Source organism: Molossus molossus, unplaced genomic scaffold (genome assembly GCF_014108415.1).
Source record: "Molossus molossus isolate mMolMol1 unplaced genomic scaffold, mMolMol1.p scaffold_m16_p_12, whole genome shotgun sequence".
NCBI lineage: Eukaryota > Metazoa > Chordata > Mammalia > Chiroptera > Molossidae > Molossus > Molossus molossus.
Window position 1 is genome coordinate 27,342,996 of NW_023425347.1, and position 27,529 is coordinate 27,370,524.

The 27,529-nt window shown below is 48.8% G+C and overlaps 1 protein-coding gene across 1 annotated transcript in view; it reads left to right on the forward strand.

Moving 5' to 3' along the window:
• Positions 1 to 4,137: 4,137 nt before the first annotated feature.
• GFOD1 (glucose-fructose oxidoreductase domain containing 1) overlaps positions 4,138 to 27,529 on the forward strand; it is a 108,720-nt gene continuing 85,328 nt past the window's right edge. Inside the window, exon 1 of the mRNA XM_036255422.1 lies at positions 4,138 to 5,093. Coding sequence (XP_036111315.1) covers positions 4,841 to 5,093 — 253 coding nt within the window. The 5' untranslated portion in view covers positions 4,138 to 4,840. The remainder of the gene's footprint in view (positions 5,094 to 27,529) is intronic.

Here is a 27,529-nt window from a genome sequence, read left to right on the forward strand (position 1 = left end):
GGAAGGGAGAGAGAGATAGAAACATCAGAGAGAGACAACATTGATTGGCTGCCTCCTGCATGTCCCCCACTGGGGATTGAGCTCACAACCGGGCATGTGCTCTGACCGGGAATTGAACCAGGACCTCTCAGTCCATGGGATGTCGCTCAGTCTACTGAGCCACACCAGCCAAGCTCTGCAAGTCTTTAAAGGCTTCTGATTCTGATGTCAAAGCCTTCTTCTGCTCACAAGTCATCCCACACAGGCCTCCCACCATGGCATTTGTCACTCTGTATTGCCGTTGTCAATTCATGTCCCGAAGCTACAGAGCACCAGGCATAAGCAACCTGAGGTCGGGGGCTCTGTCATACTCAGCCTTGCTTCTCCAGGGCCTAAATTTTTCTTGCACATGGCACTTGGCAAAGTTTTAAGGAATTTATAAATATTAACTCATACAATTGTCATAGTAATACATGGTTATTAGAAGAACATGTAGATTGAGCATCCAGCATGTGCTGGATACAATTTTATTTTCTTTATTTATTTAAAAACATTTTTTTTCTTTATTGATTTTTAGAGAGAGAGGAAGGGAGAGGGAAAGAGAGATGGAAACATCGATGAGAGAGAACATTGATTGGCCGCCTCCTGCATGCCCCCCACTGGCAATTTGGCCCACAACCTGGGCATGTGCCCTGACCAAGAATCGAACCGGCAACCTCATGATGCATGGGTCAGTGCTCAACCACTGAGCCACACTGGCAGGGCTGGATACAATTTTAAGCACTGGGGATTCAGAAGTGAACACGACACACAAACTTCTGATCTCAGTGAGTTTATAATCTATTGAGGCAAATGGATGATAAATAAACAGGTATATAGTATAATGTGAGGTAGTGAGAGAAACTACAAAGAAAAATAGAGCTAGACAAAGGATGAAATGTGACAGAGGTACCATTTTAGATGAGATGGTCAGGCAAGGCAATGTGAGGAGGGGACATTTGAGCAGAGACCTGAGTAAAGTAAGTGAGCCACGTGGCTAGGTAAGTAGGGCTGGAGGGGTGGGATCAGGCAGAGGAAACAGCAAGTGCAAAGGCCCTGAGACAAGAACAGGCTCGGCCTGTACAGGGCATGTGGGGTGGAAAGTGGTAGGTGATATTTCGGTGGAAGCTTAGGTCAGATAGAGCCTTTCAGGCCCTACTGAGGACTTTGGGTGTATTCACTGGTAGGTGTGGAGCTTGGTGGGACCTGATCTGACTTATCTTTTAAAGGATCACTGGCTGCTGTGTGGAGAACATGGTCTATAGGGAATGAGTAGAAGCAGGAAGACCAGTGTGAAGGTGAATGCTATGGTCCAACGTGATGCTGGTGACTCAGAATCTCCACCATGGACTGTGGACACACTTTAAAAGCAGAGCCGAGCCCTGGTCGGCTTAGCTCAGTGGTTGGACCGTTGGCCTGCGGTCCAGAGAGACCCAGGTTCAGGGCCAGGTTCAGTTCCTGCTAAGGGCACGTATCTCAGTTGCATTTTGTCCCTGGCCCTGGATGGGTCGTGCAGGTGGCAGCCACTCAGTGTGTCCCTTTCATGTCAATGGTTCTCTCTCTCTCTTTCCCTCCCACTCTATCTGAACAAAACAAAACAAAACAAAAAACAAAAAGGAAAATTGTCCTTGGGTGAGGATAAAAAAAAAAAAAGAGCCAACAGGGTCTGTTGATGCTTGGCTATAGAGTATGACAGAAAGAAGTCCTGCATGGCTCCAAGGTTTTGGTCAGTTGGTGGGCTGGCTGTGGCATTTGTTGAAATGGGGACCAATGAAAGAGAAGCAGTTAGGGGGGAGGGTTGGAAATGAAGTGTTCTGTTTTGGACCCATACATTTGAATTGCTACCAGGATTCAGTTTTGTCTTCTATGAAATGGAGACATTTGTTTTATACGTTTCTAATGAGAATCAAATGTGATCATTATCTTTTGATATTATGTAATGATATTATGTGAATGGAAGGTTTATTTTATTTATTCACACTAAAGCTAGGAGTAGAGTTCCCTTTTTATTTTTATTTTTATCCTCACCCGAGGACATTTTGCATGTATCTTCAGATAGAGCGGGAGGGAGAGAGGGAGAAAGAGAGAGAAACATCGATGTGAGAGAGACACATTGAATGGTTGCCACCCACACAGCCCCAACAGGTGTGGGGACAAACTGCAACCTAGGTACGTGCCCAACTGAACCGGGACTCTCCGGTCTGTGGGCCAAAGCTCTAACCGCTGAGCCAAACGGGCCAGGGCTAGAGTTCCCTTTAAAAGAAGACAAAACTCCCTCTTACTAGCTAGATATTGTAGGACTTTTGCAATTGTTGTCATATCAAGAAATGATGTTGGTAACAGACCATACTTATTTAACATTTATATTGAGCTTACTATGTGCCAGACACTATTATAAGGACTTTATAAAAAATAACCCACAGTATTCTCTAAAATCCTTTATTACCCAATTTCACAGATGAAACCGACACGGAGGGGTGAAGTAACTTGCTGAAAGTCCCACAGCTAATAAATGGCAGGCTCAGGAGTCAACCATTGGTGCTCTGGCTCTGCTTCTAACCTCAACACCAAGTTCTATATCCCCTGCTCCCTGTGAACAGTGTCATCTCTGACATGTGATCCAGCCTCCTGTGCACTGAGAAGGTACCTTGTCTAACACTATTGCCTGCACCGCTGCCCTAGTAGGCATTCCTGTCTTGGTGTTTGCAAACTGCTCAAAAGCCTGTCAGTATTGGTGGTTAATACCTCCTTATGTCTCAGACCTTCCCAAGCCACTGGCAGCCACTCAGTGTCCTCTGTACCTTTCATCTAATGCCCTGAGGTCAGCCTCCTCCCCACATTGCCACACACAAGCTTTTCTGGTGCCCTGCCTCATTGCAAGTTGTTACAAGTTTTAAAGGCTTGCAAGTTTTCCACTCATGATTTGAAGCAGACCATGTGCCAAATTGAGCTGAGTGATGAAAATATAAACATGACAGGACCCCATGTCCCTTGTCTTTCAGTTTTGGGTCCTCCCTCTAGGCAGTCAATAAATATTCATTCATTTTTTTGAGCAAATGTTTATTGAGCGCCTACTACGTGCCAGGTAGGCTGTCAGATGGGGGGAGGGGGTAAGGAAATGGCAGGGAACCAGACATGTACAGGCAGAGTCCCCACGGCTCGAGCCTGGCGCCCCCGCCTCCCACTCCGCACCTTGGCGAGGGCTCAAGGAAACAAGGAAGGGAGTGGAGGCCGCGTGAAGCGGCGGCGAAAGGAGCCATAGCGCCAGGCTGAGAGGCTATTGTGCCTCCTCCGTCTCTGAACCGAAATGCGGACAAACATGTGCGGCAGCCGCTTCCAGGACCCCTGCCCAGTTGCCGCCACAGCGTCTACGCGGGCGCCGGCCTCGCTGGGAAACCAGAGCTCGTCGAGACAAGATTGTATGGGAGGAAGGCGGCTGGACCACGAGTGCGCGAATGGAGGGGTGGCGCACGACTGGAGAGGCTCTTTCAGTAGGAGAGAGGGGAACTCTCCAGTTCACCGCTCCTCTGAAGTCTGGATGCTAATCCCAGGCCAGTTGCTTACCTGTTGTGTGACCTTGCTCAAGTCAGTAAAACTTCCCAGGACTCAGTTACATCATCGGTTAAATGGTGAAAGGTTAAATGAGAGAATGCCTGGAAAGCTTCCCTAGCACGGTTCCCCGCACGCAGAAAAAGCTCCCGGAATAGAGTCTGTAATTGCCTGCTGCTCACATTTCGTTGGGTCGCCTGGCCTCCTCCGGGCCAGGCACAGGCTGCTGTCTTCCCAGGGACCGACGGCACGTCCGTGTGGGCGCGCCCTGCCTTGATACATTTATTAGCTTGCTTGGGGCGGGGTCTGGGAAGAGGCGAGGTAGGAAAGAAGGTGTTGGAGGGCGAAGAAAGGGAAGAAACGGAGGGGCAGGAGGCGAGTGAGGCGGGGCCGGGGAGGAGCCCGGCTGGGTTCCTGGGCCCCGCGCAGCGCGCACCCGGAGCCCGCCGCGGCGGCGGGGCGGGGGCGGCGCGCCGCGGCCAATGGCGCGCAGCGCAGCGGCGGGGGCGGTGCAGGAACACCCGGCCGCTGACAGCCAAACTCCCCAACTCCGCCCTCGTCCCCGCGGGATCCCGGAGCCGAGACGGCCGGGGCCGAGGCCGCCCGAGCCGCGTTGCGAGCGAACATGGCAGCAGAATGAGAAGGCTGGGGCCGGGTCGTGGCCTCTGCCGCCGCCGCCGCGCTGCAGTTTAAGATCCGCGCCCGGCGCCCTCCGAGCCTCCTGCTTAGCCGGCCTCCTGGTGGCCGCTGAATTATTTCATTCTAGGCGAAGGGCGGGGGAGAAAGGCGACCTCGCAGCCAGCCGTTCCGGGCTCTGGCAGCGTGTGGAGGCTTGTGCGTGCGACACTCGCCGGCTGCGGAAAAGACGCGGGAGAGAGCCAGTACAGGGCTGCAACGACGCGGGTGCGGGATGAGCCGGCCACGGAGCGGCCTTCGCGGGGCGCATGGAGCCGGCTGGTGCTGCGGAGCGGCTGCCGCCTGAGCCAAGGTTCCACCCGGCTTCGGGGCCTCAGGCGCCCCGGGGGGGTCTCTACCTCCGCCTTCGGAAAGGACGGGAGCTCCGCGTGGCGGACACTGCAGCAGTCACTGTGCTGAGGCGCCCCGAGACTGCTTCGCCTGCATCTGGGTGCGCTCTCGGCACCCGGGCGCCTTGCCCAGGGCACGGCGGCTGGCTCACCGCGGCGAGCCGGGTGCAGGACTGGCTAGAGGGGTGTGTGCGCGCGTGTTGGACTGGAGAGCGGAGCTAAAGCAGAACCCGCGGACCTGAGCAGCCATGCTTCCCGGGGTGGGCGTGTTCGGCACCAGCCTCACCGCCCGAGTCATCATCCCGCTGCTGAAAGATGAGGGCTTCGCGGTGAAGGCGCTGTGGGGCCGCACACAGGAGGAAGCGGAGGAGCTGGCCAAGGAGATGAGCGTTCCCTTCTATACGAGTCGCATTGATGAGGTGCTGCTGCATCAGGACGTGGACTTAGTGTGCATCAACCTGCCGCCGCCCCTCACCAGGCAGATCGCTGTCAAAACGCTGGGTGAGCGGCCCCTCCCCCCCTCCCCTCCTGCCTTCTCTCCTTTCCTTTCCCGCTGCTTTTCTCTCTCCCTCTCTTCCTCCCAGAAGCTTACATGGCATCTACACAGACCCGGGGACCTGAGATCCCGCATTCCACCCGGAGCGCCCTCCTCCCTCCTCCCTGGCCCTCCCCACCTCTGCGCGTTTCTCCTCCCTTCTGGCTCCACCTGGACGCGCTTCCCCACGTGTGCGGCGCGGAGGCTGGAGGAGGCGTGTGTTCTGGGGATGGGGATGAGGAGGATCAGATGCAGAGGACGGTGGATGGCTGCTCTGGGGAAGAGAAAACTAAGTCCTCCGGCTGTGTGTGTAGTGCCCGAGTGTGTGCATGCGCGCCTGTGAGAGTCGAGTGCGCGCCCGAGAAAGCCTGAATAAAGGGCTCAACACCGGTCTCTGGTTTTCCCGGGGGCGGTAAATCTGACGTTTAGCAGCTGTGGTGCCCTGCTAGGGTAGTTTGCTACTTTCCGCTGAGTTAGTTTAGTGTGAAATTAGCCGTGTTACAGTCAGCCTTAACGATCTCGTCTTCGCTGAAAGCAAGGAGAGCGGGAATGGTTGGATGCCCGCGATTGGGGAGACCTATTGGGACGTCTTCAGACTTCAGAGAGGTTCATAGGTTAGTAAAGATTGGTTGGATAAAAACCAGAGAGTTTTAACTTTCGAGTGCGGCAGCCCAGGAATTGTCTTCTGCGCAGATTAGGAGTCATAGGTCTTCAGTTTTTAGGGCATGGGTGCAGTAGTTCCAGAGGCACAGATGCTTTGTGTGGGAAAAGGTCCAATTATACCGATTTCATGTGGAAGCAAGCAGTAGTCCTCCTGAATTCGGGTCAGGACAAGTTCTCAGGCTTGGTGTTGACAAGTGGGTTGGGGATGAGCTCACCACCCCTCACTATCCTGTCCCCCCACCTGACCCAGCCCAGGCAGTCTGAACAATTTCAGAGTACCCTACCAACATCTCTGCCATGCCCACAGGAAGAACTGCATGTTTTGTCCATCAGCACTTCTTACACATACCTAAGACAATCCCAGGAAGATTGCTCACTCCTTACTCTCCCAAGAAAAATGTTGGAATTTTATTGGTGAGGGAAGAGGCAAAGCACAGGATGTCACATTAGAGAAAAATTACAAGGGAAGATTTGGGAAGGAACAGGGACAGCACCTAGAAACCGATTTATGTAATCTTGGACAGAATGTTTTACTTTTAAAAACAGGTATGGATTTCGTGTAGGTGAAATATATATATATATTTTGACCAGGGCCAAGGATCGAACATGCAACCTAAATATGTGCCCTTGATGGGAATGGAACCCGTGACTCTTTGGTCCGAGGGCCGACGCTCCAACCGCTGAGCTAAACCGGCCAGGTCTGTACATGTATTTTAATTCTATCATCAGAGACCCATGACCAGAATGTAGAACTCTCCCTAAAAAACCATTCTTACCGGGCCATTCTGCTATTGACTCTGACGGGACATCTGGTATAATAGGCAAGACTGTCAGTTTTCAGGTTAATTTTATTAAGCTTCTTACCTTTGTTGCCTGGTTTCTTTGGCCTTGAATGGAATGTTACTAGATTCTGGCTAATATTTCTTTTATGTTTCATATAATGTACATGTTGGGTAGTTAACCTCAATGCTTACAATGGATCTGTGCCTATCAAATAGATTATAGCCATCCTATAATATAAATCTACTAAGGCAATTTGTATAAAACAGGTTCATGTTGAGCCCCGTGTCTACTAGAGGGCATATGGCTGGTCATATCAGAAAAATCTTGTTTGACATCGCTTCCCTCCTCTAGGGCAGCACAGTCCTACAGGTCAGACCCATAGAGTGATCCCAGAGCATGTTTCCAGGAGGAGAGTGGCAATTTAGGGAACAAGGATGTTCCTGTTTTCTGACCATCACCGATACTTTAGTCATGATCGTATTTGGGTGCACTGGCTTCAAGAGAAGCATACATTAGATATTTTTGGATACTTCTTATTTTCAAAAATCCCTATGATTTTTTTTTTCTCGACAATACCAAATGTGAGGTCAGAACCAAGCGTAAGAGGCATATAAAATAGACTTATTTTAATACTCATGACTTAAGGAATAGGACTTTGTCCATGTCTTCATGGTAGGTCTTGGCCCCCCTTTTTTCTGATTTTGCAGGTAATTTGAGGTCTCTGTGATGATAGAAAACGTGGGGGCATTGGATTTAGAGGGGGGCTGGAGTTTAGTCTTGTTCGAGACCTCATCTTCACTGGGAAGTCCCCGGAGGTTACTCTCCTTGGAGTTGTACCTGCAAGTATACAGCAGGATGATTGTCTTGGTTTGCTTTGCCGTCACCGTGAGAGGTTTGACACATGCAACACAGGAAATGAAAAACCCCAAACAGTTATCTGGATGGTCTGGCCATTGGGGTTTTATAGATACTAGTGTCTACCTGGAATTGAAACAAGCCAATCTTGACTAGTTTTGGTGAAATGAATGTTGAGCAAAAGCCTGGCCTGTGAGTTGCTTGTCCAGCAATGGTGAGTCCCCAATCGATACTCATAACTAGTCACAGTACTGTCCAGGTGAGAGGTTGGTCCAGGGACCCCAGAGGAATGAAACTTGGAATGAACGGAATAACAACATTCTTTAAAGTTTCCTTGAAATTCCTACCTTAGTGAAGTAGCTATTTCTCTGTTGTAGAGACTTTTCTATAATGTATAATTTCTACCGTGTCCAGGGCCGCCTCTTGTTAAGTATCTGCTATGGGTCAGGCAATGTGATAGGTCCTGTATATAAAATGTTTCATTTCATGATTAAAATAATCCTCTCAGATAGATATTAGCTTTATTTTACAGATGAAGCAACTAAAATACAAAGACTTGAGTCAAACTGCTCAAGTACACACTGCTCAAGTACCTAGAGATTTGAACCCATCATTCTGCTCCCCCTGGAACTAGTTCTTCCTCTCTTGTCGCAAACTTGCTTCATTCCTCGGTTTCTTCTCTCCGATAATGGTAGCCCAGGTAAGATTGTTGGAGTTATCCTTTATTCCTGTTTAGTGCCCTGCCCCATGGAATCAGTTCCCGAATCTGGTTGATCCCCAACTCCTTAATCCCTATTGTCTCTGTTCCCTCTTCTGTATCATTGCTTCTTCCATAAAAGGAACTAGGTCCTTACCTAGTTTCTGTATTAGGTTCTAGTCAGCTCTTCCCCACTCCTACCTCTGTCCCTTTTCCACCCTGCTGCTGGAATTACCTTGAAGAACCGTGGACCTGGCCTGGCAGCTCAGTTGATTAGAGTGTTGTCCCCATACACCAAGGTTGCTGGTTCGGTCCTCGATCAGGGCACATACGAGAATCATCCAATGAATGCATACATAAGTGAACAACAATGTCTCTCTCTGTCTCTCTCTCTAAAAATCAATAAGTAAAAATTTAAAAAAGGAACTGTGGATCTGATCATGTCGCTGCTTCCCCCTTTTATCACTTCTGGGAAAAGACCTAACTTCTTGACATAATAGGTTTTTCTGGAACCCCATGAACTTTAGCTAAGCCAAAATACTGCTGTTTCCTTGAATGGACCCTGTTGGATTATATGCCCATGCCTTTGTCAGGAGCATGGTTCTGCCTTATGTTGGTGATGGATGACTGTTCATTCTTCAAGACTCAGACCCAGTGTTACCTGCTCCAGGATTCTCCTCGCTTTTCAGTCCCATCCCCTACATATCCTTCTGTGGTTTCAGCACCATGGGCCTCCATCTTTTCTTGCATCTACTTTAATGCATTGTTTAAAATTTAAATTTTATTTAGTTATTTTAAATAGATTATATATTCACATAGTGTACATTTCAAGTGCTATAAAAGTATACATTGAGAAGTATATGCCCCCAGTCCCTGTCCTCAATCAGAAGCAGTTTTTTTTAAATCTCCTTTTGAAGAATTTCAAAGGATGTACTGGCAAATATGTACGTGAGTATTTTAAAATCTTTTTTACACAATTGGTAACATCTCATTATATATACAGATTATATATACACACACACATACAAGTATATGTACATAAGAAACTCAGAATGTGAAAGTATCCTTGTTTCCATTTTTAGATGCATAGTATTTTATTTTATGGCTAAATCAATGTTTATTTTACCAGTTCCCTATTACTCAACATTTAGATTGTTTCCAATCTTCTACTTACACAAACATCGTAATGAATAATTTAGAGCACATGTCATTTTACACGCACGCCTATCCACTTGTAGGATAAACATGAACTTTTGGTCAAAAAGATGTGCTCATTGCATTTAACAAAGACAATGCTAAGTGAAGTGGCACTTGAGACGACAGAGCTATCTGTTGATTTCCTTGTGCATCTCTCTCCTCAAGCCCCTTGACAGGTGCCTCACTCTGTATCCAGAGCGGCATGGCCCTCGGGACCCAGTACAACTGACCTCAGTCAAAACATGTCTGGATTTGTCCTCCTGCAGCGGGCCACTCCATGACTATGCAGGGAGCCGCCCAAATGCCTCCTTCACTTGTTCACTCTTGTTTCTTAATCAGTTTATTCTCTGTACAACAGCAAAGTCACATATATGTGTAGGACACTGTGTCATTCCCTGCTCAGAACCTTTCAGTGGCTCCTATGGCACTTGGAACAGCATTCAGGTTCTTTGTTAGACCTACTTGATCTGAAATGGCCCTGCCTCGTAATCTACCTCTTCTGCAACTGGACACTCTCAGGCTCACCACCCTCCAGGTGCTTGGTCCTCTTTGTGTTTCTCAAACACACTCCCTCCTCTCCCAGCCTGGGGCCTTTACAGATCGGCTCATCCCCATGCCTGGAAGGTTCCCTTTCACATATTCTCACTTTCAAGTTGCAGCTCAAATGTTCTATTGGGACGGAGGCTCTTCTGGATCCTCTTCTTCCACTAAAAAATCTGTGCCCTGCACCTGTCAGTTGTACCTCTGCCATCCTCTTTATCTACTTGGTGACACTATCACAGTTTGTGATGATCTTGTTCATTTGTTTGCTTGCTCTCTTATTTGCTATTTGTCTCCTCAGCGAGAATGTAAGTACTGTGAGGTCGAGCCTTTGTCTGCTTTGCTCACTAGGGAGGCCTTATCACCCCTAGACAGTGCCAGGCACTGAGTCAGTCACCTCGTAGGCACTCTATAAATATTTGCTGAAAGACAGGTGAATGCCTTTTCACTGAATGAGTGAAGGCTTGGGGAAGGCATAAGGTTATAAACAGGATGTGCCAGTAACCGGGCCTCTCAAACATTAACGTGCAGTCACATCACCTGGTGAGCTTATCAAAACACAGGTTCTAGGTGGGACTTGAGATTCACAATTTCTCTCCAGCTCCCAGGTGATGTGGAGGCTGCAGCAGCCAGACACAGAAGTGACGGCTCTCCGCCTTTGGGAAGAGAAGTCCTCTGCCGCGAGTAAATCACCTGGCAGGGGCACCATGTTAAAATACCTGTTCTGCCCTGGCCGGTTTGGCTCAGCGGTTAGAGCGTCGGCCCGCGGACCAGAGAGTCCTGGGTTCGGTTCCTGCTAAGGGCATGGACCTCGGTTGCAGTTTGTCCCTGACCCCAGTTTGGGTCTTGTGGGTGGCAACCAGTCGATGTGTCTCTCTCACATTGATGTTTCTCTCTCTCTCTTCCTCCCACTCTATCTGAAGATACATGCAAAAATACCCTTGGGTGAGGATAAAAAAAAATACCCGTTGCCTTTGTGTGTAATGTGATGACATCTGTTTTCATGGTCCCTGCCATGATTTTTTGAGACAGTAGTTCAGATGCTCTTGGGGAAGCCTCTCTGTGGATGGAAGTCTCCTTAGGAAGGGAGAATAAGGCTCAGGGTTGTGTGGGGCTTTGATCTGGCTGCACATTAATCTTGCCCCAACTTGTTTGGCATTATTAGCTCAGGACCGGGAGCAGTACACCCTTTCCTACCCAACTTCACAGTGTTAGCAATTGCTCAAGGTTGAGGATGGCCCCTGGAGGGGTGAGAGCGGGGAGGAAACCGGTTGAGATAGGGCCCCTCTGGCCACGGTTGCCACACCAGCAGAGATCCTGCTGCAGATAACGCACTGGGACTTGAGAGGAGCCATCCTGAAATCCCAACAAACCCTGCATTTCTAGTTCTTCCGTGAAGTCTCTTGAGCTCTTTCTATCTGAAGACTGTGCAAGGTGATTGCATTTCTGCCCCTGAGCACTGGTTCTGGTCTGTCGATTTGGTGGCAGTTGAGGAAGCCTTGAGGCATTATGTAAATGAAAGAAATGACTGTTTACTGTCAGGAAAAGTCAGGCTTCACCAACCTCATTGCATCTAATTGAAATTAGGTGCAGTTGAATGATTACTTTTGTTGATCATATCGGGCTTTGAAGATGTACAATTGTGCAGAAGTTTTTTTTTTTTTTTTTTATCCTCACCCGAGGACATTTTTCCATTTTTTGTTCAGATAGAGTGGGAGGGAGGGAGAGGAAGAGAGAGAGAGAAACATCTCGATGTGAAAGGGACACATCAAGTGGCTGCCACCCGCACGACCAACCAGGGCCGGGGACAAACTGCAACCGAGGTACATGCCCTTAGCGGGAACTGAACCCGGGTCTCTCCGGACCGCAGGCTGATGCTCCAACCGCTGAGCCAAACTGGCCAGGGCTGCAGAAGTTTTAATTGGAGTGAGAAGAAGCCAAATGAAGAAGTTGGACATTTTGATACCTGAAACTGGGGAAGAACCAAAGAAAAAAAAAAGAAAAAAAAAAAGTGGAAGTACATAGCATGTTTGAAGAGTTTCACCAAGAAAGAAAGACACAGGCAATTAGTTACATATTTTGATTCAGCACTGTCATGGCCTGGCAAAGAGCATCATTGTATATAACATGTTGTGAATCGTAAAACTAACTAATGATAGGAAAAGTTGACAGGTTACAACTGTGTGACATTAGGAGAGGTAACCATCCTTCCTGAGCCTCAGTTTTCTCACCAATAAAATGGAGTTAAAGACTATCTTACAGCGTAGGTATGACCATTAAAATGGGCGAGGGTATGTAGAAACCTAGACCATGCCCTCCTTACTTACCTGCATAAGCTCAATAAACATTAATTTTACTTCTTCCCAATGTGATCAGTTCTTTAGCTTATTCCAAGAAGTGCTTTTGAAGATATTTTTTCTTATTTTCGGAAGAGATGAGTCCCTCCTGCTAGATTCAGAAGATACAGTTAAAAGTTTTCTTGTTTTTAAAAGGGAATGCGCATAAGCCCCGTCAGAGGTCGTCTTAGCTCAGAGTCCAGCACTTGCTTCACAGATATGTGACCTGGCAGGTGCTGTCGGGCTCCAGGGACTCACCATGCTCCTATGGAGATTTCTTGTTACTGCGAGGATGCAGGGCTGTCTCCCGGAACTCAGGGGCAGGAATGGAGCTGGGCCTCAGTGGGTACGTGGGAACTGAGAATGTGACCATTTTGTGTCCTGCTCCTCTTCATACGTGGGCTTCATCATCCTCTTTAGACCCGCCTCCTCTGTGTCAAGGGCCCATGTGGTGGATAGAACACTGTCCACACACAGCTTCCAAATACAAATGTTGCCCACTCAACTACCTGAAAAGTGCCACCCTGCCCCTGCCCCCCAATCCCAGTTGTCCCTGTGTGTGCCTGATGCCTGCTCCTGGCTGAGTCTTTTTGGGGGTTATCTCATAGCATGGGGGATACATCACGAAATGCTGTGGGGCCACTCTAATGCAGGGCATTGGGGTAGAGGGATTAAGAGTGGTCATTCCCAGCTGGGCCACACTCCACAAAGGTGCTGATAAAGGAACACAGACTTGGTTGTAGATTTTACAGATGCAGACATCGATTATGTAGGTTCTTTACCCGCTATATGAAATACACATTTGGCATTTTGCTGCTTTTATAATGACCAAACCAGTGGAAAGAAAAAAATGTATGTGATGATCGAATGACGGCAACTTTTTGTCATAGTTTTTGTTATTAAATTTAAGAGGACTATATTTTTAAAGTACGTGATGGGAAGTAGAGAAACATGACTGGCTCCATAGAGTGTTATGGTCATTACCTGTTGGTTTTACAAGCCTTCTCTGAGCACCTACTGCACGGTGCATGTCAGCAGAGGACTGCGATGAGGCATAGACCCTGGTGCTCAAGAATCAGCTTAAGGCCTGGAAGGAGTCGGGAATCAGGAAAAAGGCAGAGCTCCCTGGAGGAAGAAGGATCTCAGCTGTCAGGCTGCCTTTGCCCTGGAAACCGCAACCCCAGCTCGTTCCTAGGCCTGCTGTCCGTCCCTGCAAATTTGCTTCTGTTTCTCTGGAGAACCCTGACGAATGCACATTTGGGCTGGCTCAAGGCCACCTGGCCAGGCAAGCTGGGCAGTGAGCTACCTGGCAGATGTGTCATGCAGGTGTAGGTCTGGAAATACTTGTTGGTGGAGAAGCTGCTCCAGTGAGTTCAGCTGGTGGGTGTAGGCCTCTAGGAGAGCCTCTCTACATACAGTCCTCTAAGCAGGAAGACCTTGAAGGCAAAATTTCTGTCTGGTTTAGACTCAAGCCAAGGGGAAGTTGGGGAAAAGGCTTCATACCCTCCTGCTGAGAGCCACAGTGACCCTTCACCCTGACCAGTTCTAAACCTGTCAGCAGGGCTTTGGGGAAGCTGGCCACTGAGGTTTGGGCAAGTCTGGGATGCCTTGGGATTTAGACTTTCTGTGAGAGTTGTTAATGACCTGTAGAGCGTTAAAAATACAGCAAAAATGACTGTGCGTTAAAATGAAACGAATTGTTTTTTAAATGTCCAATTTCCAAATGTAATAGACCTTATGGTATTGAGATGCTCTTTTTGTGAGCACAATATCCAGATACTGAAGCTATAGAGTTTTGAAGCCCCAAATTAAGTTTGTTGCAGCTTTACCATTCCTCATTCTTGCTTGTGGCCAATTTCTATTCCTACTCCTATCCCCTATCACTTTGTGTCTGGTGTCTTTCACTTAGCATGTTTTTGATGTTCATCCATGTTGTTTCATGTATCAGAATTTTATTCCTTTTTTATTGCTGAGTAATATTCCATTGATGGATATACCACATTTTGTTTATCCATTTATCATTTGATGGATGTTTATATTTTTTCCAGTTTTCTGCTATTATGAATAATGCTGCTATGAACATTATGTCTCTTGTATAGATATCTAGGACTAAAATTGCTGGGTTATAAGATAGGTATATAGTTAACTGTTTAAGAAACTGCCAAACTATTTTCCAAAGCAGCTGCTCATTTTATATTCATACCACCTACACAGGAGAATTCCACCTACACAGGAGAATTCTGATTGATTTCTCTGCATTATTACCAACACTTGTTATTGTCAGTCTTTTTTATTATAACCATTATAATTAGTGTATAGTGGTATCTCATTCTGATTTTGATTTGCATTTCCCTAATGACTAACAATGTCGAGCTTATTAGCCAGTTGTATATCTTTGTTGAAATGTTTATTCAAATCTCTTGACCATTTTTTTTTTAATCCTCACCAGAGGACATTTTTTTGTTTTTTGTTCAGATAGAGTGGGAGGGAGAGAGAGGAAGAGGGAGAGAGAGGAAGAGAGAGAGAGAGAAACATCGACGTGAAAGGGACACATCGAGTGGTTGCCACCCACATGACCAACCAGGGCTGGGGACAAACTGCAACTGAAGTACGTGCCCTTAGCGGGAACCGAACCCGGGTCTCTCTGGACCACAGGCCGATGCTCTAACCGCTGAGCCAAACCGGCCAGGGCTTGACCATCTTTAAATTGGGTTGTTCTTCTTCTTTTTTTTTTTTTTGTTTGTTTGTTATGTGCCCGTAGCGGGAATTGAACCTGGGACCCTCTGGTCTGAAGGCTGATGCTCCAATCGCTGAGCCAAACTGGCCAAGGCGTGTTTGTCTTCTTATTACTGGTTGTAAGCATTGGTTTGGTGATTTTTTAACTTGTTAAGTTAAAGATAGAACTTTTTTGTTTTAAAATGCTCCCCTTTATTTTGATTTTGGAACCATATACAGTTGAAATAATTTCCCAAGCCAAATGAAATTAACTTTGCCAAATATTCATTGAACTGGTTCATTATTTAGAAGAGGGAGACAGTCATGTGAGCGGATGCTCAGGGTGGGGCTCCCGTGTTGCCCTGGGCACTAGCAATGCACGAACCTCCTTGGAGGGACCTTCCCAATTCAAAGATTATCAGACATGCTCCAGGATCTTTCAGTCACTTATTCTGCCTCGTATCTGGAGAGTGTTTCTCTCTCTCTCTCTTTTCCTTCATTTATTTTTATTTAATAAGTGCCTTTGAATGCTTGTAGCACTGTATTAGCTGTGGTGGGAAATACTCCACATAGTAAGATATGATCTTTGTCCCTGAGAAAAGATAAGCATTCACAAACAACAACAATGCAACGAAATATGTGATTAACTGCAGAATGAATGGTTACACTGCAATGCCAGGAAGTGTTTGCTTAAGACAATTGAGTAACCCAAAAATATCAGTATTGGATTAAGGGCCGGCCACCTGGGTAACTTCCCCATGCCGGGCTACAAAGGGGACTGAAACAAAGGGGGGAATGGAGCCGGGGTTTGAACAGAACTCCCCTCCTGCGGAAGTGCGGGAGAGCATGTGTGGAGGGGCCTTGGCCCGAAGTCTTCCTCTAATTCAGTTAGGTGGTGACTTACTGCTGGGTTGTCCTCCAGGAGGGCTGGACTAGTTCCCTGCTGGGCTTTTGTGTTGCTGAGTGGGGAGCTGGAGTTCCAGTGAGGGGACCTGTGGGGAAAGGCAGTGGGGCTCCCGAGGAGGGGGCCCTGCAGGTCATGGGTGCTGTCTGAAAGCAGGGGAGGAGGGGTTCCTGGGAGCTCCAAGGGCCCAGGACTAGTTTTGGAGGAGGTGGGGCTTAAACTGGATGAAGGGGTAGAGTTTAATAATCGAGAAAGAAGATATGGAAGGCTCTATGATGTGAAATCTCCTTCAGAGACCCCCTGTTCTGCAGCGACACAGGAAAACCGTGTCCCACGGTCGGCCACGTAGGACAGAGCGAGAGTGGCTTAAGAATGTCCACAATTAAAAATAATTTTTTAAAACCAAGAATTAAAAAGATTCTGTGCGCAGCAGTCCCTCCACCCCTTCATCAGCCATAGTTCCACTTGCCTCTTCCCCTCCCTTCAGGTCCCAGGGGTGACTGTCACAACTGACATGGCCTGGAGGGGGGCAGGCAAAGGAAGACGTTTGCAGGATTGTTGGAGGGAACCCCGCCGGGAGGAGCACAAATGGCCGCCTTAAAGGGCGTGAAAAGAGCTGCAAACATTAAGTCAACAAGCAACATTGTCCAGACAAAAGCTCCCTGTGTGATGGGTCAGGACAGGCTTTGGTGGAGAGCAGGGTCAGCTGAGGAGAGGGCGAGCTGGCCTTGCTCAGTTCCTGGTTTTGTGTTTGTGCCGGAGGTGGTGGAAACTCATGTCCCTTTGTTATACAGTTGAGTCCCTAATGGCCCAAGGGTCAATGCTGGATGAAAGACTCTCCTTGGACATGTGGACATGCTTGTCAACATTAGGAGGGGCAGCTCGTGGAGACTGTGAGGTTCTTGACTTGGGACCCAACAGTCAGTCGACATTACTAGGGCAGTAAGGGCACTGGCTAGGCCTCTGAAAGCTCCCAGACATGACACTGTCTCTTTGTGGCCCTATTTCAAAAGGAAAAGTTCCTTGTTGAATTTGGTGTCACCCTGTAAAAATAAACGTTTTTCATCAGTGGAAAAGTTGACCAGTTTTAAGAGGCAGTCTCATTATACCGCCTGGGGTTGAATCCTAGCTTCGCAGCATTCTGGATGGCTGTGGGTTCTCTGCTTAACTCTTCTGAGCCACAGTTTCTCCATCTTTAAAACAGATCATGAAAGCACCTCGCTCAGAAGGTGATTGATGTAAACAGGGATTTGTTGAAGGTGAGTGCTCAATGAATGGGAGAATCCTGCTCAGTCAGAATTTATTATGGTGAGCAACTACTCTCCGTCTGTTCCTTCTTCCCTTGAGCAAATATTTATTGAGCACCAGCTGCATACCAGGCACTCTAGATCTGTGCCTTACAGTACAGTAGCCGTTAGCCATGCGTGGCTCTTTAAATTTACATCAATTACAAGGAACTAAAACAAGGAATCTGGTATTTCAGTTTCCCTAGCCACACTTCAGTGCTCCCAGGCTGCGTGTGGCGGGCTGGTGGCGGCCACGGTGGACAGAGCGGCGGGGGACATTTCCATCCTTGTAGAGAGTTCTGTCGGTTGGCACGCATCTCGGGGCTGAGGTCCAGCAGTGAACACAGCGGCTGTTTGTGCTTACTCTGACTATGGGTTTTTGAGAACTTGAAACTTTGGGGCGTGTTTTGTTTTCTGCTAGGTAGACGATGATAGAGCATCTACAGTGATTGGCGTGTCTTAAGTCATTAGTGCAGGTTTGACGAGGCCTGGTGATGACTTTTGATGATTGATGAGAAGGAGAGGTACTCGTTAAACGTTGGGAATAAACACTACCCCTGCCCATCTTGGGGTCACCAGGCTACGTTAGGTAGCAAAGGGCACAGACGAGGCCGAGTGGCCAGGGCAGGAATACAGCCGAGGCCCCAGGAGACGTTTCCGTAGCTCCCAGCCAAGCTGCAAGGCTTTCTTTCCTTCCTCTGCCCGGAGCACGGAGAAGCGAACGGGAGCAGTGTTGGAGGGGACTAGTGGAAGGCCTTTTAGTCCCTTGAGAGTCCCAGAGACCTCACAAGCCAGTTCCCAAGGGGACTAACTTCACGGGAAGGTTGCTTTCTTCCCCATTGCCAACACTGCGCGTCTCTGGGGAAGGAGGTTTCGGACTGAATTCCTCCTCTCTCCACCCCCTGTCCTTCCCTTCTTCCAAGAGGAAAGGCTCAACGAATAGGTAATTACTATTTTCCTAATGATTATTGCTTTTTTCCCCTTCAAGTCCCATTCACGTCGTGAAAGCAATATCCATTTGTGTGAGTATTCCTTAGGGAACCGGGACTGCGGAAGTCTGCCGGTGGGAGCGTGGAGACAGAGGTGAGTGTGCGTTTGTGAACGTGTGACACAGACAGCGAGTGTGTCTGTGACAGAATGTCTCTTGACTGAAGTCAAGGGCAAAGTAAGGATCTTAGATTTCTTGTTATTTAAATTTGTCACTGGTTTCTCGGCTTTAGTGCCATATTCTTAGAAACCTCGGCTCCATGAGAGCCAAGTGGGGAAGAAGCGAACGCATAGGCTGAAGTGCAGAAGAAAGATGAGGCAGAGGTCCAAGTGAACCACAAGCCTGTGCACTTGGGGAGCCAGGGGAGCAGAAGTAAGGGAAGCCAGAGGCCAGGGACATGGCTACAAATTGGTGGACTGCATGCCTGCTGTCTAGAACTGCTCGATGGATCTGTAACATACATGTCATCGATTACCACGACCACCTTTGGAGAGACCCACCCTGCTCTTTCGGAGACAGTCCCTTTTGGTCATTTGCCCTGGACCTGTGACATTCTGGACTGGTTCTGCTCTCAGTTGTGGTCAAATGTAACACGTGTACAATACATCACCTCTTCTGTCTTAGCCGAGGAGAAAAAAATTGTCGTTGGCAGCTCCTCTCATCTTCTGCATGAATAGGAATAATCAAAAGTGGGCGGTGGACATTGAGATTCTTTTCCTTGCTCTGTCTCTCCTCCTTTTCCAGCAGAGCCAGGGGACCCGAGGGGAACGCAGCAGCAGGTGTGTACCTTGCCAGGGAAAACGCCTCATGGTTCTGCTTGTCTGAACTTCTGCCCCTTCCAGTGCCACCCACGTGGGACATTTGTTTATGTCACACAGTAACACTCTCAGGGAGTCCTGGGGGACAGGTCTAGCGCCCGTGGGGATGTAGCCCGTCTGACTTGATACGCACAGCCTTTCACATCTAGGGCACAGACGCAGCCCGGCTTCCCCCAGAGGCCCAGGGATACCACAATGCTGCATTTGTCTGTGGAACAGACTGAGACGTAGCTGCTGGTGCTGACCCAGGACCCAGGTGCAGTGGGCACAGCTCACAGCCTGTGTGCACCGCGGACTCCGCGGGCATGTGCAGTGCGCAGCTGACATTGTCCTTGCAGCTCCCACCACCCAGGACGGTACGGGGAGCTGTGCTCCTCGCTTCCAGGGCTGGGGAAGCCGGTGGGATTGCAGGGGCCACAACCTCCAGCAGGGGTCCCTGCGTGGGCATTTATCTGTTTTCAACTAGTCCATTTACATCCCTCATCCTTTACTGAGTGCTTGCAATGTGTATGGCAATATTCTAGGTCATGGGAAGTGAGAAGAGGTCAAAGATGTATACAAGCTGGTATCTGTTTGAAAGACCTTGTAATCTATCTGGAACCTACCCGTCACTTTGGAACTGAGAAGAGCTAACATTTTACAAGGACGGCCGCGTGCCAGGTCCACTGGCAGGCGTGCGCAGGGTCCTCTCGCTCCCGCCTCACAAGCAGCCGTCCAGGTGGGCGTTTACCGTGTCCATCTTACAGCTGAGAAGCTTAACTGTAGAGGGTAAGTGTCACATATCACTGATTCGAAGACACTTTTTTTTTCACACTTTATAATCTAAAACAGGGCTCTGCCTCACAGCCCATGTCATGCCATCGTTTAGTTGGCAGAGACTTTTCTTTCTTGGTAGTTAGTAAAATAATCGTAGGTCTTTGCAGTGGTGCCTTTGATTCCGTGAACTCAGGTATTTCGTCAGGTTCACTGAGCTGAAAAGAAGTGGGATCAAAATTCGATACGGGTTTGCCTGACTGTAAAGTGTGTGTGTTTCCCCCACCACGTGCTGCGGAATCCGTGGCCCTGGGTTTTCTCTCCTCTGTAACTGTGCAGAGGCCGTGCGGCTTTCACAGACGCTGAACGAAAGGGGGAAATGGCCGAACTGCAGCCCACGCCACCCGGTCCCGTAACCGAGGAGGCAGGAGCTCGGGGAACCGCGCGCGTCAAACAGGATGCTGAGAGATTGAGAAAATGTTACTTAATTATCTTCCCTTCTCTGCTGATTATAACTCTTCTTTTCATCTTCACTGACGATATGTTTTTATTTATTTTTATTTTATTTTTTTAATCCTCACCCGAGGACATTTTTAGAGTGGGAGGAAGAGAGAGGAAGAGAGAGAGAGAAACATCGACATGAAAGGGACACATCGAGTGGCTGCCACCTGCACGACCAACCAGGGCCGGGGACAAACTGCAACCGAGGTATGCGCCCTTAGCGGGAACCGAACCCGGGTCTGTCTGGACCACAGGCCAACGCTCTAACTGCTGAGCCAAACCGACCAGGGCTGTTTTTATTCATTTTTAGAGAGAGAGGGAGGGAAGAAGAGAGAGTGAGAGAGAGAAACATCTTTGTGAGAGAGAAACATTGATCGGTTGCCTCCCATACATACCCCAACTGGGGATTGAACCTGCAACCTAGGCATGTGCCCTGACCAGGAATCAGACCCATAACCTTTTGGTGTACAGGATGGTGCTCCAACCAACTGAGCCACCCAGCCAGGGCTAACTCATTTTCTAAAGGCCAACGATGAATGGCCAACTGTGGTATGGTTAAGATAGAAGCGAGAATACTGCTGCCTCCTTGCATGTGGTCTGGTGTGCTCTGGGCTGACTGCCGTGTCTGCATCTGCAGGGATCTCTTAGGGATGTGACAGTGGCCTCTTTACTGTCCCGGGGAATCATGGTAGGAGACATAGGCCAGCTCACTCCCCCGCATGCCTGAGCTCTGGGAGGTCCCCAAGTGCGGGCCTGAGTGAGTTCATCATTGTCACAATGTGCTGTGGTCAACACTCCCAGGTGTGAGCCAAGGTCTGTTAGTTCCACGGCTGACCTGGATTCAGAAGGCAGTGCCCAGGCCTAGAGACCGCTGCCAGGGTCTGCATACCCTGGACTTGATCTGCACAGCCCCCACGTGCTTCAACGAATCTGGGCCCACGGCAGGCTTTGACTAGTCATTTTCCTGAGCTGAAAGAGCTGATGTGGAAACCAGGCAAGTAGAAGGTTGGGTGACCTGCGTCTCGCGGAAGGGTGTGCGAATGGGGGAAAGAGACTGCTCCTGGCGATGGAGCAGCGTGACTGGGCTTGCAGGGACCTGTCCCCTGATGCCTGAGGGAAGCCAAGTCTCAGAGGAGATGAACAGCTTTCCGGTGCTCACTCAGCCGATGCAGGAGAGCTGAGTCAGGACCGCGGGGCTCCAGAGAGTGTTCCTTTCTCCCTGCTCAGATATTTAGTCCCTTGCGGCCTGTGTTTCTCCAACAATGAGGAAAATGGAGAGGTTGACTCTAGGCAGCTGTCCTAGGGAAATAACCGGCAAACAATACCTGGGAAAATACCTGAGTACACAAGAGTAGTCAGTGAAATCTTATTGATATTTCTGAAACGCTAGAAACAAACACAAATGGTCCACAGTAGGGAAATGGTTAGGTAAACACAGTTGATTAAATAATAGGTAGCCATTGGCATTATGTATGGGAAGATGGTAGCAATATAGGGATTTTTTAATTTATTTTATTTTTTATCCTCACCCGAGGACATTTTTCCATTTTTTACTCAGAGAGGGAAGGAGAGAGAGGAAGAGAGAGAAACATCGATGTGAAAGGAACACATCGAGTGGCCGCCACCCACACGACCCAACCAGGGCCTGGGACAAACTGCAGCCAAGGTATATGCCCTTAGCGGGAACCGAACCCGGGTCTCTGTGAACCGCAGGCTGACGTTCTAACCGCTGAGCCAAACCAGCCAGGGCGCAATATAGGGATTTTTAATGATATGATTACAAGTAAAGAAAAAGGATGCAGAAGCATTTATATATTATGATAGCCTTGTTTAAAACACACACGCCCAGAAAAATTAAAATCTGATAGGTCATAAGACCAAATACTAGTGATGGTTATTGCAGGGTTGTGGGTTTTAGATTTTTTTCTTCACGTTTTCAATTTTTGAAAATATGATCTTCATGGAAAAAATGTATTTTTTGTAATAAAGAGACAGTAATGTGGGGAAAATTGTTTGGTCGGCGTGATTCTGACGTCCTGTGATGCTTTGAACCTGGAAATTGTCTCCAGGCACATGCAGTGTGTACGGTGAAGCAAAAGGTAGTCCGGCGCTGGCCGAAGGGTAAAGGGGGTCACCCCGGAAGTGGAAGTGGGTGTATCAAGGTCCGGGAGCTCTCCTGGTGTTCAGGGGGATACGGGGACGTGACTGATTTGGGGACAAGCCGTAGGCTCTTGGTTGTAGGGTAATTTATCTGTAATTCTAACTTGTGCAGCCAGAATTCACGCACCACTGGAAAGGGCTGCTGAGCGCCCATCCTTGCCCCCTGCCTCCTGAACTTGCCCAGGGTGAGCAGAGACGCTCCTGTGGCTCCAGCCTCTCGAAGAAACAGAGGGATGGTGCGTCTGGACGTCTCCAGCTTTCCCTCCCCCTCTGCTCTGCAGGGGGTTTTCTTTTTTGTCCAACCGGTGCTGATGAGCAGCTGCAGAATCCTCGTGCGGAGGAAATCTGCCACCCTCTGCTGGAATTGCCTTCTGGACCTGGGGATGGTGATGTGGGGCCGCCAGAGGGTGTTGGGCTGGGAGCCTGGGTAGGCCGTTCTTGTCTGGACACCACAGCTGATGAGCTGTGTGGCCCTGGGCAAGTGACCTCACCTCTCTAGACTTTTGTTTCCTTACCTGTAAAATGCAGGCACCGGAGTGGGTTTCTGCATCCCTGCCAGTTCCCACCTTGTCTGTCTGCTCTAATAACTCTATTTATTTTTTAACTTAAACCACAGCCATTTATTTTCTATAGTTCTGCAGGCTAGACGTCTAAGGTCACGGTGCTGGCAGGTCTGGATTCTTCTGGGGCCTCTCTCCTTGGCTTGTGACGGTCATCTTTTCCCCGTGTCCTCACTTGGTCCTTTCTCTGTGTCTACACCCTTGGTGTCTCTCCAGCAACTCGCTTTCAAAGCTTGGCACTGACGGGGCAAAATGATTTGGTTTGGTAAATATTTTTAAAGCACTGTTTTATTACCATTGCTGTCAACGGGAGGATCAGCCTTTTCGTGTGTGTTCTTTAAAATTTGTTCCACATATACTCTGGTTTCTCTTCAGACCGCATACATCTTTCGCCTAAGAAAATAAATAAATAAAAATAAAATAAAATTTGTTCCACAAACGCGCATAGCTCTCCTCCATAGCAGGAAGCAGTCTTTTGTTTTTCTCCAAGGGCAGTGATGCGTGCATTCTGGGGACCAGTGGCACGGATGGTGTGTCTTAGTGGGAAAGCCGCGTGCCGGCAGAGAGAGTGTGTGTGTGAGTGTGTGTGTGTGAGTGTGTGGGTCCGTGTGCCTTGCCTATGTGTGTTGTGCCCTTGATGGTGTGGGTTTTTTCCTTTTAATGTCACTGCTGGGAACACATCTGTATGGGTAGCTGCTACTACCAGCCATCAAGCTGGGAATTCAGTAGTGTTTGGTGTGGTTTCTGGGCACAAATTCTTCAGCACAGTGGGCGTTTGGGGTTAGCTTTTTCTGCGGGTGCCCCATTAAGCAGATGGTGCTCCGCTGCACTAAGGAAAGATGTAGCTTTGCCCAAGAAGAACGACTGCACGTCAGCAGCTGATCAAAGGGATAGTCATTGCGAGCAACTCCAGGCCTGACACTGTCGGGGGACAGTTTATAGGAGGCCGGAGGGAGCCGATAGAGAACATCACCCTGTCACACTCTGGCTGGGTGCAGCCACGTTTCGTGCCGGGCCCCCTCTGCATGTCGTCACCCTTCCTAAAAGGGAGAGCATGTGAGGTGAATAAACTGGGTGGGAAGCTTGTTACTGATAATCCCCTTGGCAGAGGTGTGAGTGGACCTCACGGGTTGGCATAAAGGCAAAACCCAGAGAGGGTCTTTAAAATACCTGTTTACTTCTCCCATCTTTTCTCCCTGCTACCTCCTAACTCAGATGGAAAATCCACACCACCTGGCAACACTAAGAAGGTGCAATAAAATCATCTTGTACCTTCCACAGAGTTGCAGGAGCAAAGACTCCAGGCCCAGCAGGGAATGAAGAAGCTGATCGAGGCAGCACCTATGTCTGTGGGGGACATTTTTGGGTCACCCTGGACTGGGGTGGCTCTTTCTCTCCCAGCACAGTTTCAGTGTTTGACAGTCATAAGGGTTCCTGAGATCCAGTCTAAACTCAGTGGTTCTTGGTGTTCATAGAGAGTCCTGTGGGTTCTTCACAGAGGAGACGCTTGGTGGGGGGACAGTGTCCTGCATCAGACGGGTGTTGGATGACCCAGGTTTCGTTTTACATCTGCTGATAGTGCATATGGCTCTTTTTCTCTCTCCTTGACATTTTTAGGGAGACAGGAAGCTTTGGTGGGGTCCTGTTCTTGATGCTAACTCATGTAGTGGCCTGACACAGTCTCTTAACATCGCTGGCCCCCAATTCCTATTTAAAATGAGGGCTTCATTTACAGTGGCCTAACCTGGCTGTACCCCGGGAGCCCCCAGAAGGTTTGGAGCATGCTGATCTGCGGCTGCCCCCCAGAGCAAGTATCTAAGACTCTGAGGGTTGGAACTAGGCATTGGTATTTTTATTTAGAGAAATTTCTTTTTTCTTTTTTGATTTTTAGAGAGAGAGGAAGGGAGAGGGAAAGAGATAGAAACGTCGATGAGAGAGAACATCGATTGGCTGCCTCCTGCATGCCCCCCACGGGGATTTGGCCCACAACCTGGGCATGTGCCCTGACCAGGAATCAAACCAGCGACCTCTGGGTGCATGGGTTGATGCTCAGCCACTGAACCACACCAGATGGGGCAGTATTGGTATTTTTAAAAGCTCTTCAAGATTAAGGAGTTTTGTTTAAAAGACTGCTTCTCAAACTTGGGTGTGATCTGACTCACCTGGATATCTTGTTAAAATGCAGATTCAGAGTCCGTAGGTCTGGGTGGGGCCTGAGTGTCTGCATTTCTAGCAAGTTTCCAGGGTTATTCACAGACCAAGCTTTGAGTAACAAGGTTTAGAATCAAAATAGGAGCCATGGTACGAGGCATAATAATTGTTTGCAAATAAGTGGCACCAGCAGGAGTGAACACAGAGGCAGCAACAGCTATTCTGGCAGGGTAAATCAGGGCTCGCTGCACAGGAGGGGGCAGCGAGCGGCCCCTGAACAATGAGGAGGCTTTCTTTGGGTAGCAGCTGAATGTGTATTAGTCAGGGAAACTAATGGTTCTCCGGAGAAACACGACCAATAGGATGTGTGTGTGTGTGTGTGTGTGTGTGTGTGTGTGTGTGTGTAGATATTAATTTAAGAAACTGGTTTAGCCCTGGCCGGTTTGGCTCAGCGGTTAGAGCGTCAGCCTGCGGTCCACAGAGACCTGGGTTCGGTTCCCGCTAAGGGCATGTACCTTGGCTGCAGTTTGTCCCCGGCCCTGGTTGGGTCGTGTGGGTGGCGGCCCCTCGATGTGTCCCTTTCACATTGATGTTTCTCTCTCTCTCCCTTCCACTCTATCTGAATAAAAAATGGAAAAATGTCCTCGGGTGAGGATAAAAAAAAAAGAAACTGGTTTATGTAGTGTGGACGCTGCAGAGCAGGACAGGACAGCAAGCTGGAGACCCAGGGAAGGGTCATTATTACAGTTCAAGTCTGAAGGCAGTGTGCTGGCAGAATTCCCTCTTCTGTAGGGGAGATCGCTCTTTTTCTATTAAGATCTTCAACTGATTGGATGAGCCCCTCCCCCCATTATGGAGACTAATCCGCTTTACTCAGAGTTGGCCGATTTAAATTTAATCTCATCGAAAAAATGCTTTCATGGAAACATCCAGAATCTCAGTTGACTGTCTGGGTGCCATGCCCTAGCCAAGCTGACACATAAAGTTCACCATCGCAAGGAGGGAAGTGCTTTTCCAGTTTCGTTCGGCCTTTGTGAGCTGGAGCAGGACAGCTGGAGAGGACGGAGCTGAGGGCCAAGGGAGCAAGAATGACTTCCGGGCACTTCACCCTCACCGCCGAGTCTGTTCCACTGTAAATGTAGAAGGGCCGACTTCACAAGCCACGGAATCGGCGTGAGCTTGGCTGTGGGTCTGTCTGCCCGCCCTCTCCTCTGCCCCTGCCCATGTGGGCCCTGGAGCCCAGACAGGTCTGGGTCCTCCCAGCTGCCCAGCCCTGTGCCCAGGGGAAGTGGATTCACAGGGAAGGACACACGGGGAAACCAGGTCTGGAGGTGCGGTGCTGTGCGGCGGACGCTGCCTCACTCTCGTGATCTGAGTCATCCTGAAAAGGGGAAGCTGAGTGTGGGCAGAAGCACCTAGATGTCTGTAGACCAGCAGCACGCTGTAGTGCGGGGGGCTCACTTCTCTGACCTTGAGCCACAGGAAGAAAGACGTTTTACATCGTGGCCCTGTAGATGTAGAACTATAAATGTATAGATACAGATAACATAGGTGTGTGTGTGTGTGTGTGTATAAATAAAATTGCGTAAAATTGAAAACGTTTTATGACCTGAAACCTACTTTTGTTTCATTGGCACATTATGCACTATGATAGTTTCTCTTCTGTTTTATTAAGAAGAAGGAGAGCTAGCTGGTCCTGTCCCACTGACCTGATTTCACAGTACTTAATAGATGGATGCGTGTGGTAGAAACGAGACCCAAATCCTGGTAGAGAGGACAGAATTTGGAGAGTTGCAACCTGAAGCAGCAAAATGTTCTGTGGTGATGGAAGTGTTCTGCTCTGTGCCGTTCTACGTGGGAGCCACTGGCCCCGTGTGGCTTGAATGAAGAACTGAATTAAAAAAAATTTTTTTTTGGGTTAATTCTCACCCGAGGACATTTTTCCATTGGTTTTTGATAGAGTGGAAGGGAGGGAGGGGGAGAGAGAGAAACATCGATGTGAGAGAGACACATCAACTGGTTGCCTCCTACACTACTCTGACCAGGGCCAGGGAGTCAAACCTGCAACCCAGGTATGTGCCCTTGACTGGGAATCAAACCCACGAGCCTTTGGTCCATGGGCTGATGCTCTAACCACTTAGCAAACCAGCCAGGGCTGAATTTAAAATTTTATTCTATTCTAATTAATTTAAATTTCAGTAGCCATGTGTGGCTAACGAGGAACTGCATTTTAAATTTTGTTGTTTTAATTTAAATGTAAGTAGCTGCAGGTGGCTCGTGGCTCCTGTGGTGGACAGCACAGATCTGGGGTACTGCCCTCTGCCTCTAACTGACTGTGGCAGAGCATCCCCACCCTCACCACTCCCCTGTCCCACACCCCCAGGTCTCAGGCGCAGCATCTGTTAACTGGGAGGCTGGACTGGGCTCCACCTTTCTGGGTCCTGGTGGTTAGGAAAACCAGGCTTAATGCTTACAGGGGGCATTATAGTTAATTA